A 14438-nucleotide genomic window follows, 5' to 3' on the forward strand; every position below is an offset into this window, starting at 1 on the left:
AATGGAAGCCGAGGCTGGTAGTCCGTGCGTAGGAGAAGAGTAGTCGTAGGCTCTGGCCGCGGCGCGGTTTTGGCTCTGGTGATTCGATGCCCGCCGAACTCCATGCTGATCCCCGCACAACTGCCTGGCGGCCGTCTCCTTAAGATGGGCGAGCGCTCCTCTGGCTTTGGTTAAGTTCGCTCTGCTGTTCTTCCTCCTCTCTACTGGCTTGCTGATCCTGTGACGAATTCTACCGGTTCGCTCTCGTGTGCGTCTCACGGGTAAGCAAGTGAAAGAGGGAAGATTTGCCTTTGCACTCGTCGAGTTTGGCATATCTGTGCTCTGTTGCCGGAATCGTGCATTTGTGTGGTGTTGCGGTTCTTCTCTGATCTCTGTCCACCGTGGCCTGGTGCTTGGGCTCCCTACTGCGCGGTGTTCTTCTTCTCGTTCTGGTGTCGCGGACGTCTCCCACGGCCTCAGCAGCGGCTCTAGTATCTCAATCAACCTCCCATCGTGCAGGTCTGGACGTGGGCGGTGGAATTGGTTTTCTGGGACAGAACCTTGTGTTCGCTGCGCTGGTCTTCCCATGTAGACAATCTACATGCTGTGAGTTACCTGTTGCCTCTCTATATTTATTGAGTAATTTTGTGCAATCTGCTAGTATCATTTACTTGGGTGTGATTGCACAATTTGTGGGCGGATTTAATTGCTCGATGATGATAGCGGTGTAGTGAGACGACGTGACAGTCTGGGTTTTAGTGTGTTGTTATTTTTAGATATTTTTTGTGCCTAATTATATCTCTATTTGTTAAGGTTGTTTACCTGTGTTAAATTCTGTTATTTTATTTAGTACACAGCTCCTTACTATTAATATTTATACTTGATTATTAGGCTTATTACATCTGATCTAAAACCCTGATTTGGTAAGATAGGACTGACACGTTAGTCGAGAATCTCTGATCACCATTTAGCGTTGGAGGGCTGTTTATTACAGCAACCCGCTATTTTGAGAGCAATATAAAAAGATAAACAATAATGTTTATGTGCAAAATCTGTCTTCTTCATCTGCAAGTCATGTTTAATTTTGAAATGGACATGAGCAACTATTTTACATGTTTACATGTCCTAAAATTGCTATTGTTCATTGCTGCTATAATTACGTATGGCATTTATCTGAGTTATATGTTTGTTTTATTCGAAATTAGAATATTTAATATATTTAAATATGATGGAAGAAGCATGTCACTTATTTCTCTAATATTACAACAGCTATTGCCATCTGTATACCATAGTTGCTGCTCTGTTAGCTTTAATTGTAAATAGGCAATGGATAATTTATGCAGCAACTTAGATGTCATTGTTAATGTTGTCTTGTTAGTGGTTGATTTACTATGACTTCATTTCTCTTTACCGAGTTGGTTATTGAATTTAATATAAAATTATATGTACTCCCCTGTCCTAAATTAAAATTCGTTTTAGGTAATTAATAGATTCATATAATGTTTGCTCTATGTATTTTATATATGTGTCTAGATTCATCGCTATACATTTTAATATAGACATAAAACCCAAGAGCTAAAATAAATACTATTTTGGAACGAAGGGAGTACATTGTATAGAATTGTATGTAAAAGTTTTATCGTGGCACACCACTACACCAAAATGCTTAACTTCCTAGGCCTAAACCGTAGGAAGTTAGCACAAAACTCTCGGAAGTTATACAAACCGTCGGAAGTTAGCCGAAACCGTCGGAAGTTAGCCCGTCGGAACAAATTGGTCGGAAGTTAGGGTAACTTCCGACGGGCTCTCGGAAGTTAAGGAAACTTCCGAGAGGGCGCTTCCCTCTCGGAAGTTAAGTGCTGACGCCGTCCAGCACGGGGCTAACGCCGTCCAGGAATAACTTCCGACGGCCTCTCGGAAGTTAACCATTAACTTCCGAGAGTTTGCTATTCCTCTCGGAAGTTAAATTGACCAGCACTAAATATACAATTTGTTTTTGGTAATTCAACACATTACATACATAACAAATATATATAACAGCCACAATACACAACATATCACATATAACATCTCACTTACATAATAACAACATAAGAATTCACAAGTCTCACAAGACACAAGTCTCACAAGTCAAATCCACCTCGACATAAGAATTCACAAGTCTTACAAGACACAAGTTTGAAGTCTCACAAAACACATCGAATGGAAGCCCACTACTGTCGATCAACATTAGGAAATAACGAAGAGTGATGCTCGCTACCTCCACTCGCGAAGAGCGTATTGACAAAGTCTAACCCATCATCTTGTTGCTGTGCCGACAAGGTAGCTGGAGGAGTCTCATATACCTATACAAATGACATTCACGGAGTTACATCGTAATGTAGCAAGTAAATTATGATAAATTTGCATACCTAATGTTCGGTAGGTGGAGGTGGAGGTGAAGGCCAAGGAAAATGTATGGAAGGTGGAGGTGGGGGGCCATCAAAAACTATATCCCTTGGGCTTATGCTAGTTGCTACCAAATTTCCGAACACATTAATGTCAATGTTTTAAATCAATACATAACTTAAAATGAATGATCTTTTTGAACTTACTTGTATCAGTGCTTGCTGTTGTTGAAACTGAGTAGCATAGTATTCTTGTTGAGCAGCATGTTGCCTCAAGTATTCCTCCTGAACCCTTTGCCGCTCCTAATGTTGCCTAAGCTCTTCTCGTAGTTGCTCAACTTCTGCAGTATCCTGAGTAGAGCGACGGGAGCTACGAGCAGCAGACCTCGACGAACCTCCCCTCTGAACCGTCACCTGGCTCGAGTCGATGACGTTATCAAAAATCGAGTACCTTCAAACAAGTAACATCACGACAGATTCAAAAATAATCTATTGTACTTAAACCGATGAAACAAGATAAGGTATGTAGAGTCCACACCTTCCATGGGGTTTTCCACCACTTGCATACACAGCCTGAGGATCAATAGGTGCGGTCCTCCAGTCATAGTCCGATCCGTGTTGACTAGACATCGCCTCAGCATATGCAGCCTCCATACAAAAGAACAATGCAATCTTACATCACTGGGCACATACATAAATTCATATGAACAAAATCTACCAAGCATTTCAAAACACTCACTAGACGATCTGTTGCCTTTTGGCTACACAACACATCTGGATTTGCAGGATCTGATCCTCTGTGCCCCCTCAGGTATATTTGAACATCACTAGGCACTACACCACTGCTAGCTTCCTGTACGTACATTTGACAAACATTATAATCAGAAATGACATCAAGTCATATACAATCAACAAAACTACACCACTGCTAGTTTCCTGTACTTACCATTTGTTTTGCCAAACGAAAGTGATCATCACCTCCATACTTGTGATACGACTCGGTTCCATGATTGGAACTTTGTCGTATAGACTTTGCCTTGAAATTATCCGAAGCCCAATAACGGCATAAGGCACGCCAAGCAGCATCATTGGCGGCTATTCATGGAATCGAATGCTACGGAAACACAATTCATTTATAAGTAACTGTAACATATACAAGGAACATAGTACATCATATGCAAAAACATCAATTTTTTCCAACATAAGCAAAAACATCAATTACGTGAAGAAAATCTTGCTCAGTCATAGAAAGTCCATATTGTGACGCCTCGCTCTTACTGGTTGCACGTCGTCCTTCACTACTCAACATAGCTTGATTAATCACCTGGATTCGAACATAGTACATCATTTCCGCAACAACATCTGTCGCGTTCTTATGGAACACGGAGTGTGCATGCTCGGTATGAGTATCTCCATCAGGCAACTTATAATATTTCTGAAAAAGAAACATAGTCAAGAATCCATAATATGAATCAATTATTGAGCTGATAACTTCACAAGAAGATAGATAAACATACCCAGAAGTCGTGCCAAACTGCACCTTGCGCATTCCCATGTTGCGCGTTAACCGCAAGGCCGTATTGATCCCATCTTGTGACAGGGACCTCAATACCATCCTCAATCACCAATCCAGGCCATCTCATACGACAGATATTGCCCAACACTTTATTTACTTGCCTTACACGATCTTTGCCGGTGAAACTACTATCCAGCCAAGCCCTAACAACACAAACACAATTGTCAAATTCAAAAAATAATTGTTTATCCTCAATGTGTAAGACATAAGAACAAAGCAAAGATGCTCTTACCCATCTCCACTCGGGATTATCTCAACCTTGTTAACTGGTTCTTTAGGAGGGGGGACCCAACTAGTCTTCCGCGGCTTCCGGACCCGTGAAGACCCTCCAACTCCCCCGCTTCCAGAACCTCCTCCTGAAACACCAGCTTCCCCTTCCCTTGACCCACTAGCTCCCCCAACTCCCGACCCTCCATCATTGGGCCATTCACCCCACCCTGTCTCCACCTCCCTACCCTGGACATCCTCATCATCTTCCACTTGTCTTCACTCCTCTGTCTCTTCCTCATCTTCAGGCTCATCCTATAGATCAAAATTAATAATTTAGTTATTCGAACTCATACAAATATTACATTACAAAACAAATATATTGGTTACCTCATCCTCTGTACACCGACTGCCTGACCCTGCAACTCTGGAACATGCTCCAACAAAGCTCTACGCCTGCTCGAGCTTGAACTAGTGCCCTGGAACACTAAGTCCTCCTTTCTCCCAAAAATGGAGGCTCTCCTCGCTAGTCCCTTAGTGAGCTGCTTGACCTTTTTAGACATCATGTTATTAAAACAAAATCAAATTAGTAATTGAGCATAATGTAAATGAACATAATGTATTGAAATGAACATAATGTATTGAAATGAACAATAAATATATAATTACTTTTTAGTCGTATTCAAAATCAAGATCAAATTGTTTTCTTCGATTCGATGTTTTCTTCTTTGACTTCCGTTTCCATTTTTTGGGACTTACTACATCTTTAGGATCTCCCACTAATGATTCTGGCAAAACCTCAGTATCTATATTAAAATTGGTCGGAAGTTCATCTTCTTGGTAAATTTCTTTAACTTCTGCCTCGAACCATTCACCATTGGTGTGTAACTGTTCACGAGGATTCACTTTGTACACTACCCATGTGGCTTCCAGCTTTATAGATGGATACGATATGTAGTACACCTGGTCAACTTGGTGAGCAAGAACAAATTTGCTACATGCACTTGTTTTGAGCTCATGTTTGACTTCTACCATGCCAAATTGGTTTTCTACAGTCCCTTGATTGGGATCAAACCAATCACATTTGAAAAACACCACCTTAATATTTTTGCTCTCGGCGAAGTCGTACTCGAGTATGTCATTAATAACTCCATAATAATTCATCTCTCTTCCACGATCATCGACTGCCCTGCATACAACTCCAGTATTTTTTATCGCCGCAAATGGACAAGTACATTCAAATTTGGTCGAACGAAAACGAAACCCCTTAATGTCGTAACGACCGTAGCTTCTGACTTTTACGATTGCGTAAGACATCTGAAGCAAGTCCTCGTCTAAATTTGGAATTTTGTCACACTGCCAATCAGATGGTGAAATTAGATTTCTAAAACAAAATATATAAAGTAGAACAAGAGTGTTAGGTTATTTACATAATTTCGAAACCAATTAATGAAATTGGGCTTCCCATGTCTTCCTCGAAGCGCGTTTTCATACTGCCTCGAGGACAATTTCTCATTAAGATGCGATTGGAATTCTCTGTTACAACAAGTAAACAAATGAGGTGCGGAACACGATTACTACAAGTAAACAAATTGAAATATGGAGTCATCTTACTTGAAATATTGAGTCATTTCATCCATATTTGCATACATATAGAGCAAAGCATCCAACTTTTCTTCGCGCTCAAGATGATATTCTATGGATGCCCCGACAGTCTTGCCCTCAATCTCAAAAATTTGGAGATTGCTGCGGGTCCCTACTTTGTCATCATGATACCTCAATGTAGGGGCATTGATATTGTGCTCGTCTGCAAAGTATACACTCGTGAAGGCTGCTACCTCTTTATATTTGAATTTTTCAGCTATACACCCTTCAACTCTTCCTTTGTTACCAACCATTGAACTAAGCTTCTTTAATGCCCTTTCAATATGGTACATCCACCTGTATTGCATAGGACCACCAACCTTAGCTTCATATGGAAGGTGGACAAGTAGATGTTGCATTGGATTGAAGAATCCTGGGGGGAATATTTTTTCCAACTTGCATATAAGGACAGGAATTTGTGTCTCCAACTTCTCCATCACATCTTTGTTTATTTCTTTAGCACAAACTTGCCTATAAAAGTAGCTTAACTCAGCTAAAGACTGCCAGATACTGACTTTCAAGTACCCACAGAACATTATAGGGAGGAGCCTTTCCATCATTATATGATAATCATGGCTCTTCAATCCAGTTATTTTATTTGTCTTTAAGTTCACAGCTCTCCTAAACCCGGCCGCATAACCATCTGGGAATTTCAAATTTTTCAACCATTCCATTACTTCTTTCTTCTGTTTAGGTTTTAGACAAAATTGAGCATGTGGCTTTTTTCCATTTTCGTCGAATTCCTGGGTTGGTCGGTTACAAAGTTTTGCTAAGTCCTTTCTGGCCTTTATATTGTCTTTTGTTTTGTCACCTAGATTCATCCAAGTACTTAGAATGCTTTCACCAACATTACATTCCTGATGCATGACATCAATGTTATGCATCAGAATCAATGCCTTAACATAAGGTAGTCCCCATAAACCACATTTATGAGTCCAGTTATGCTCGGTTCCAAAACCTATGTATCCATCACCACTTTCATTCTCTTTCAAATTATTAAGCATAGCCTCAATCTCTATTCCGCTAAGACGCCTGGGCGGTCCCTTTGTCACGATAGTGCCCTTCTTAAAGGTGTTAACCTCGAACCTATACGGGTGTTTTTGGGGTAAGAAGCATCTGTGGCAGTCAAAGTAACAGATCTTCCCTCCAAACTCAAGGCGGAAACAATCTGTATCCTTGCCACATATTGGACATGTCAGAGTTCCATGGCAGCTCCATCCAGCAAATAAACTGTATGCCATGAAATCATGAATGGACCACAAATACGCAACTCGAAGTGTGAATATCTCGTTTTTGTAGCAATCGTATGCTTCGACTCCTTTCCATAACTTTTTGAGATCATCGATCAAGGGTTGCATCATCACATTCAGCCCTTTCCCAGGATGGTCTGGACCAGGAATAATTAGGGAAAGAAACATGTAATCATATTTCATGCACAGATGAGGTGGAAGGTTGTATGGAATCACAAATACAGGCCAACAAGAATACGATGTTGCGTTCGTATTGAAAGGTGTGAAACCATCTGTCGCCAACCCAATTCGAATATTTCTCGCTTCACTAGCAAATTCTGGATCAAAGTCATCTAGAGCCTTCCATGCATCACTGTCAGACGGGTGTGTCATCACATGAGTGTCCCCACGTTCACGTTCTTTATGCCATCTCATGTGCCTAGCTGTGTTCCTCGAAAGAAACAAACGCTTAACACGAGGCACAAGAGGCATATAACGAAGTTGCTTTTGGGCTACAGTTGATGTGACCATTTCACCATCATCGTTTTTAACCTCTACATATCTCGACTTGCCACACTTTAGACACTTACTATCATTCTCATGATCCTTCCAGAACAGCATACAATTATCTGGACAGACATCGATTTTCTGATAGTCCATACCTAGACCAGAGAGCAGTTTCCTGCACTGATACACGTCTTTCGGCATCTTGTGATTTGGTGGAAACACTTCGCTGATTAAGCTCAAGAGCTCGTTGTAACAATTGTTCGAGAACATGAACTTAGACTTAATAGCCATAAGTCGAGTCACGAAAGCAAGGATGGAAACTGTTGTGTGTTCGTGCAACGACTCTTCTGCAGCCTTAAGAAGGTCGAAAAACTTTTTAACCTCTGGAGGAGGCGCCTCCTCAGGATTTGGTGGAAACACTAAATCAGGATCCCCCCTTAAATCTTCAAGCATCTCATCCATTCTATCGTATTCTACGTCGTCATTGTTGTGGGCTTCCGATGCATTTTCACGGGGAAACTCCTCGCCGTGATACACCCAGACTTCATAGTCAGGCATGTAGCCATATTTGCAAAGGTGTCCTGACAGAGTTCTCTTGTCTTGACATCTATAAATACGACACATACTACATGGACACCGCACATCTGTGCCAGTTCTTGACAAAGTAAAAGCACGAGCAATAAAAGTCTCTGTCTTTCTTATCCACTCTGCTGAGGGATCATTCATACGCCAACCTTCATACATCCATCGACGGTCCTCACCCACCATATTTGATGCTAAAACAGTAGAACATATGATTCACCCATAAGAGACCGCTAGAGCAACGATTTATGACACATAAGTTCCGCAACATTACGACAATTTTGCGAAAATATTACTAATCTGTAACAAACAACATGGTAACATAATTATATTATATGCAACAGTTAGCTTCTCAAGTTGATTAGCCTAATTGACATAATTTCCTACTGTTTAAAATTAGTTGACTCTCGGAAGTTAGTATATTTAATAAAAAAAATAAATACAAACACTCGGAAGTAATTACCTGAAGCGACGAAACGGTGAAGCGACGGGCGGCGGTGGCGGGGCGGCTGAGCAGACGGCTGCGGCGGGGCGCCCGAGCAGCCGGCGGTGGCGGGGCGACCGAGCAGCAGGCGGGCGCACGGGCCGGGGCGGCGGTGGAGTCCGGGGCGGCGGCGGCGGTGGAGTCCGGGGCAGCGGTGGCGAGCTGGACGGGCGGGCGCGGGGCGGGCGAGCAGCCGGCAAGCGGCGTGGCGGACCGGCGAGCAGCAGGCCGGGGAGCGCGCGCGACGGCGAGCGGTGGAGCAGCGAGCGGCGGAACGGCGAGCGGCGAGCAGATTAGCGGCGGCGGCTGCAAAATGGAAGACGGAACAGAGACGGGCGCGCGCGCGCCGTTTCCTAAAAACATAACTTCCGAGAGGGCACTGTGCAGGCCGTCGGAAGTTAACCCTACAGCGACCGGTCAACGGCCTCAGTACGCAACTTCCGAGCGGCACTGTGCAGGCCGTCGGAAGTTAACGTACTTTCGAGAGGCCCTCAGAAGTTAACGCAACTTCCGAGAGGCGTTGTGCCAGCCGTCGGAAGTTAACGTAACTTCCGAGAGGCGCTGTGCCAGCCGCTGGAAGTTAACGTAACTTCCGAGAGGCCCCAGTAGCCTCTCGGAAATTATTAATTTCCTACGGTTTTGAAAAAAACCCGTAGGAAGTTATTGGCCTCTCGGAAATTGATTATTTTGGTGTAGTGCACCCTATATAAAAAAACTTAGGTCCGCCGTTGACTGAAAGATGTATTTATTCCCCAATTCGCAAAAGCAAAACAAAACATGATGAACAAGTAAACACTGGAAAAAATAATCTAATATGACTCGTCAATTGGTCATGGATGACGATACGGAGATTGTTGGATATAGTTACGACGCTATATGAGGTAGTATATACGGCGGTGGTACACTTTAATTTCTCATTGTTGACTTCTTTTTTTGGGGTGGGTGGGTGGGGAGGGGGTGACTCTTTCTATATACGTTGGTGAGCACAAGATTAGATCGTTCAATAAACCATTTTTCTTGTTTACGCAACTATCACAGTCCAGCAACAGCAACACGGTCTTCAAAAAAATTGAAAGGACAGAGTACACGAAAAGCATGGTAGGTTTAAACGTTTAATTAATATAACTGTATTGTTTCATGGACAGGTTCTAGCTAGATGCTGGAGACTACTTCAAGTCGGCTGATTACTAGACATTTAAAATTCGGATCACCTACTATGTGATTACTAGAAATCTTCAACACGTATGCATGGTTTAAACGCTGAAATAAGATAACTGTATTGTGTCATCAGCAGGTTCGGGCTGCTAGAGACTATTTCTAAAGGTCGGCTGATATGTTCAACCAAAGACTTATTCAGCCACTGATACATACACGTCGCCACATGCGCTGTGGCAGGCTATATAACCTCACCATCTACATGCCCAAAGCATCAACAACATACACACAAGCAAAACAATAAGCTAAGAAGCTCCGTAGCTAAATTCAGATATTCCAACACAAAAGGGGAGTGCAGAACCAAAATGGCTGCCTCGACCTTCCTTCTCGTTGCTTTTCTAGCATTGATCACTTCTCAGGCCATTGCCTCTGATCCTAGCCCGCTCCAAGACTTCTGTGTTGCCGATAAAGACTCTCCGGGTATGAGTGCTCTCCTTTTGACTCAAGCAGTGTTCTTATAATATATACCTGATTAAATAAGGATCATTTGTTCAAACACACATCTACATACAATAAGCATTTCGAGGGTATATATGCATGTCCTATTAACCTGTTCTCCATCTAACTGTTTGTCTTCGTCTATGCATGCATCCAGTGAAGGTGAATGGATTTGTTTGCAAGGACCCTATGGCTGTGAACGCTGACGACTTCTTCAAGGCTGCAAAACTTGACCAGCCAAGGGACACCAGCAAAAGCAAGGTGGGATCCAACGTTACTTTGATCAATGTCATGCAGTTGCCTGGACTCAACACGTTGGGGATCTCGTTGGCTCGCATTGACTACGCACCATTAGGTCAGAATCCTCCACACACACACCCACGTGCCACTGAGATTCTCACCGTGCTTGAGGGGACACTCTACGTCGGATTTGTCACCTCCAACCAAGCTGACAGAAGCAACAAGCTATTTGCCAAGGTTCTCAACAAGGGCGATGTGTTTGTATTCCCCCAAGGACTAATCCACTTCCAGTTCAACCCAGTACATGACAAGCCAGCAGTCGCGCTCGCTGCTCTAAGTAGCCAGAACCCTGGAGCTATTACTATTGCCAATGCAGTCTTTGGATCAAAGCCACCTATCTCGGATGATGTCCTAGCTAAGGCCTTTCAGGTGCAAAAGGGGACAATTGATTGGCTTCAAGCTCAGTTCTGGGAGAACAACCACTACTGAAAAAATCAAGTTTGAGTTCAACATATGAGAATAAAGAAATGTACTTGTATTTTACATACTACTCTATGTGTTAACCTTTTTCTAAGTTGCGGCTAATAATAAAATAAATGTTCCTCTGTCATACTAGATACGAAACGTTAACTTAGTTTAGTAATACACAAATAGTCGGTTATTACGAAGAAATCACTCCCCTACTTCTATAGGAAAAGGGTAAGTCCTAAATTCAACCAGGAGTGACGAACAAAGCTCATATTTATGACAAGGCATGAGCTCGAGCAAAATTTTGGCAGAATAACCCCGATGTTCTCCATTTACATGCCTGAAAATGCTGCAACAGAGAACAAATGGGTTATGCTTATGAAATTACGCACAAGCACATGTCTTGTTATAAATATGAGCTCTGTCGGTCACTCTGAGGCTGTCCAATAAAGGGACAATTCTTCCCCAACATACGTAACATGCATCCCATGTGAGGTGTGTTGGACCAAAACGGGTGATGCGCAGATTCAGTTCCATTTGTTAACTCTATGATACACACATTTACGCTACATCCATCGATCGATATTATATAATTCAACTAATAAAACAGTAATACAATGTTTTATACTACATAACATTGTTTTGGGTGAAAATAATATTAAATGACCTTATTTCCAAAGGTTTAATAATTACCCTTAGAAATTACATATTTAAGTTATTTAAGCACCCTAAATGAACTAAAACAATCTAAATAAACTACATAATCACCATTACGGTCGTCAAATATATATAACACACATATTTCATACAAACAAATAATCAATCAATGCATGTAATTATAAAGCAAATGGTCTTACTTCGGGAGGCAGAGCGATGCTGTGGAAGGTGGGGAGGCGCTCTGGAAGGCGTGCAATGGACGAGGCGACGTTGCAGGACGTTGGCAGAGCTTCAGGAGGCGTGTGGTGGGTGGTCGTGCCATGGCGGATGCCGCTAAGGGCGGCGGTGGCTTTGATGGAGCTTCGGGAGGCGTATGGTGGGTGGCAGCGCCCCGACGGATGGCGCTACAGGCGGCGGCGGCTTCAGCTCCGGCGGACGGATGAGCCCCCAGCGGGCGGACGTGGCATTGATGAACGAGTGCGGGCGCGACTTCTACATGGCGGCGAGGGCGGCGACGACGAACAGCTTCGGCGGGGCACAAAGTCGGGGATGGGCCGAGAGAGGGCGCGGGCCGCAGGCGATGGCGGGGCAGCATACGGCGTGAGAGAGAGCGGGCGGGCACTCGTGGGGAGAGAAAGTGAAACGGCATGGTCGGGTGATGTTTCCATAAATCGACGTATGTCCGACGACGTGTCTGGCAGCTCTGGGACATAAGGATTACTATTTGGTTGTCCGTGCGTTGCGACGGCTCACAACAATACTTACGTAAACTATCCACGAAAAAGATCTCAAGATTTTTTATTGATTGTCTCCGATCTCCACATAATATTTTTTATTTGACTAACTGAAGTGTTTTTGTTGTTTACTCCATCCAATATATTTTGGTACAACACAGCCAATGAAGTGAGCCATTAGAAGAGAGTTCACAACGACCGATTGGACAAATATAGATTATAGAATGACATAATTCCACCGTACAGAGACCAAATAAGAGTAAGTTTGTGAGCTCAAGTTTCTAAAATAAGTCACATGAACTCAAACTTATAAAAAAGATAGATCAAAATATGGATTGGTTGCTAAAGTCAGTCATCAATAAAAATTGGATGCGCTCCATACCAATTATGATACTTTATAACAATTACTCTAAAGCTACGTATTAAGAAGCAGTCAAGTGCTTGCTTGATCTAGCTAGTAAAACGTGTACGACACATGTTGGTTTGGTGGAACTGACAGATATTATATTCCACAAGACGAACAAGCAAAAATGCTGTCACATGTTGGTTCGGCTGAGAAACAGTAGCATAGTGGTTGAAGGACGAACCTGCCTGGTGAGTTGAAGGAACCTGCCCGGTGCACAACTCAAGAAAAGCCATAGTTTTCTCTATGTCGATGTCGACAAGTAAATAGAGATTAGATTATATTAAACTGGACGTGGTTCTACCACACTAGCATAGTGGTTGATCGGCATGGGAACCGTCTACGGGGAAGAAGAACGCGATTTTAAAACGCAACAATTTTTACTAGCGGTTTTATTACCTCGACTACCAGTGAAAATCGATTTTCACTGGTGGTTTTCTTAGCCTGGCCGCTAGTGGAAATCGATTTCCACTGGCGGTTCTCAGTTATCGGTCAATCGATCCCATTCAGCCAGTGAGATGGTACTATGTGGGAGAGCTGCGCTACGTGGCTTCCTATTATATTGGGCTTAGAGATGGCAACGGAGACCCAATCCTCGATTCCCTGTGGAGAAATCTTCTATTAGGGGAAGGGGATGGGGAAGTTTCTTCCCCCATGGGGATGTAAACGGGGAAAAATTATTCCCCGATGGGTAAATGGGGACGGGGATGGAGAAGTATTCCCCATCCCTGTTCCCCGCGGGACCCGTTAAACTTACACGTGACGACGTTTTCATGTACTAGTTAATAATAAAAATAAATAATTACTTTATCAAGAGATCACTCATTGTACAAATATGTTTATTTTGATGTACACATAATGGTTTATTACATCTGACAATGTGTAGAAGTAACAATTTTTACATTAATAACATATGAAGTGATGTCACTCATTGTAGAAGTGACAAGGCGGCCTCCTACCCCTCCTTGTGGTCCCTCTCGGCCACCGGTTTAAGCTAAAAGGCAGCAATGGGGAAGGTGTGTCAGAGCCCTGCGAGGGTGTGTAACATAATCTTGGTGCCGGAGGGGCTGACCTACGAACATTATTATAGGTTGGAGAGCGCGATGGACGGGGTGGCGCTGGCGCGACATGCACGGAGGGTGGTTGGCGACCATGCGCAGCATGGCCGGAGTTTGTTTGCAGCGTGGTGGCGGGTTGTGGCATCCGACCGTCTGTTCTGGCAAGCCTCGGGGCGGGGGGGACGTTTGGGGCAGGCTGCACTGAGACCTATGCCGGTGCATCGTTGGCGACGGCGAAATCGGGTCGGGCGCCTTCGATGGAGGTGGCGGTATGGGGGCTAGGGTTCAAGGGAGATCGGGGCTAGGGTTGTTGGGGGATCGAGGCTAGGGTTGCAGCTTGGCGGGTGGATCGGGGCGCGGGATCGGGTCCCGTTGTTTGTGGGGCCGGGACGGCAGGATCAGGCACGGATTCTGGCGCTCGGGATCATTCAGATGGTGGGTGAATCAGATGACTTATATTGCATAATGGTACAACGGACGACTGAGTTGGTGTAACGATAGAACGGTTTGGAGCATCATACTCCTTGCGGCCTTAATAATTAGTAGAGATTATACGACGGTATGGTGGTGCACTTTCGCTTTGTTGACTTCCCTGCCTCTTCTTTTTGGGGGGGGGAGCGGGGGGCAGTT

General features: G+C 43.7%; 1 protein-coding gene across 1 annotated transcript; it reads left to right on the top strand.

The window, feature by feature from the left end:
* Positions 1-10029: 10029 nt before the first annotated feature.
* Positions 10030-11098, top strand: LOC103653014 (putative germin-like protein 12-4). Its single transcript, XM_008679991.2, has 2 exons — positions 10030-10230; positions 10406-11098. Exons 1-2 carry the CDS (start codon positions 10116-10118, stop codon positions 10975-10977), a joined length of 687 nt encoding a protein of 228 aa, XP_008678213.1. The 5' UTR covers positions 10030-10115; the 3' UTR covers positions 10978-11098.
* Positions 11099-14438: the final 3340 nt, after the last annotated feature.

Source organism: Zea mays, chromosome 4 (genome assembly GCF_902167145.1).
Source record: "Zea mays cultivar B73 chromosome 4, Zm-B73-REFERENCE-NAM-5.0, whole genome shotgun sequence".
Taxonomy (NCBI): domain Eukaryota; kingdom Viridiplantae; phylum Streptophyta; class Magnoliopsida; order Poales; family Poaceae; genus Zea; species Zea mays.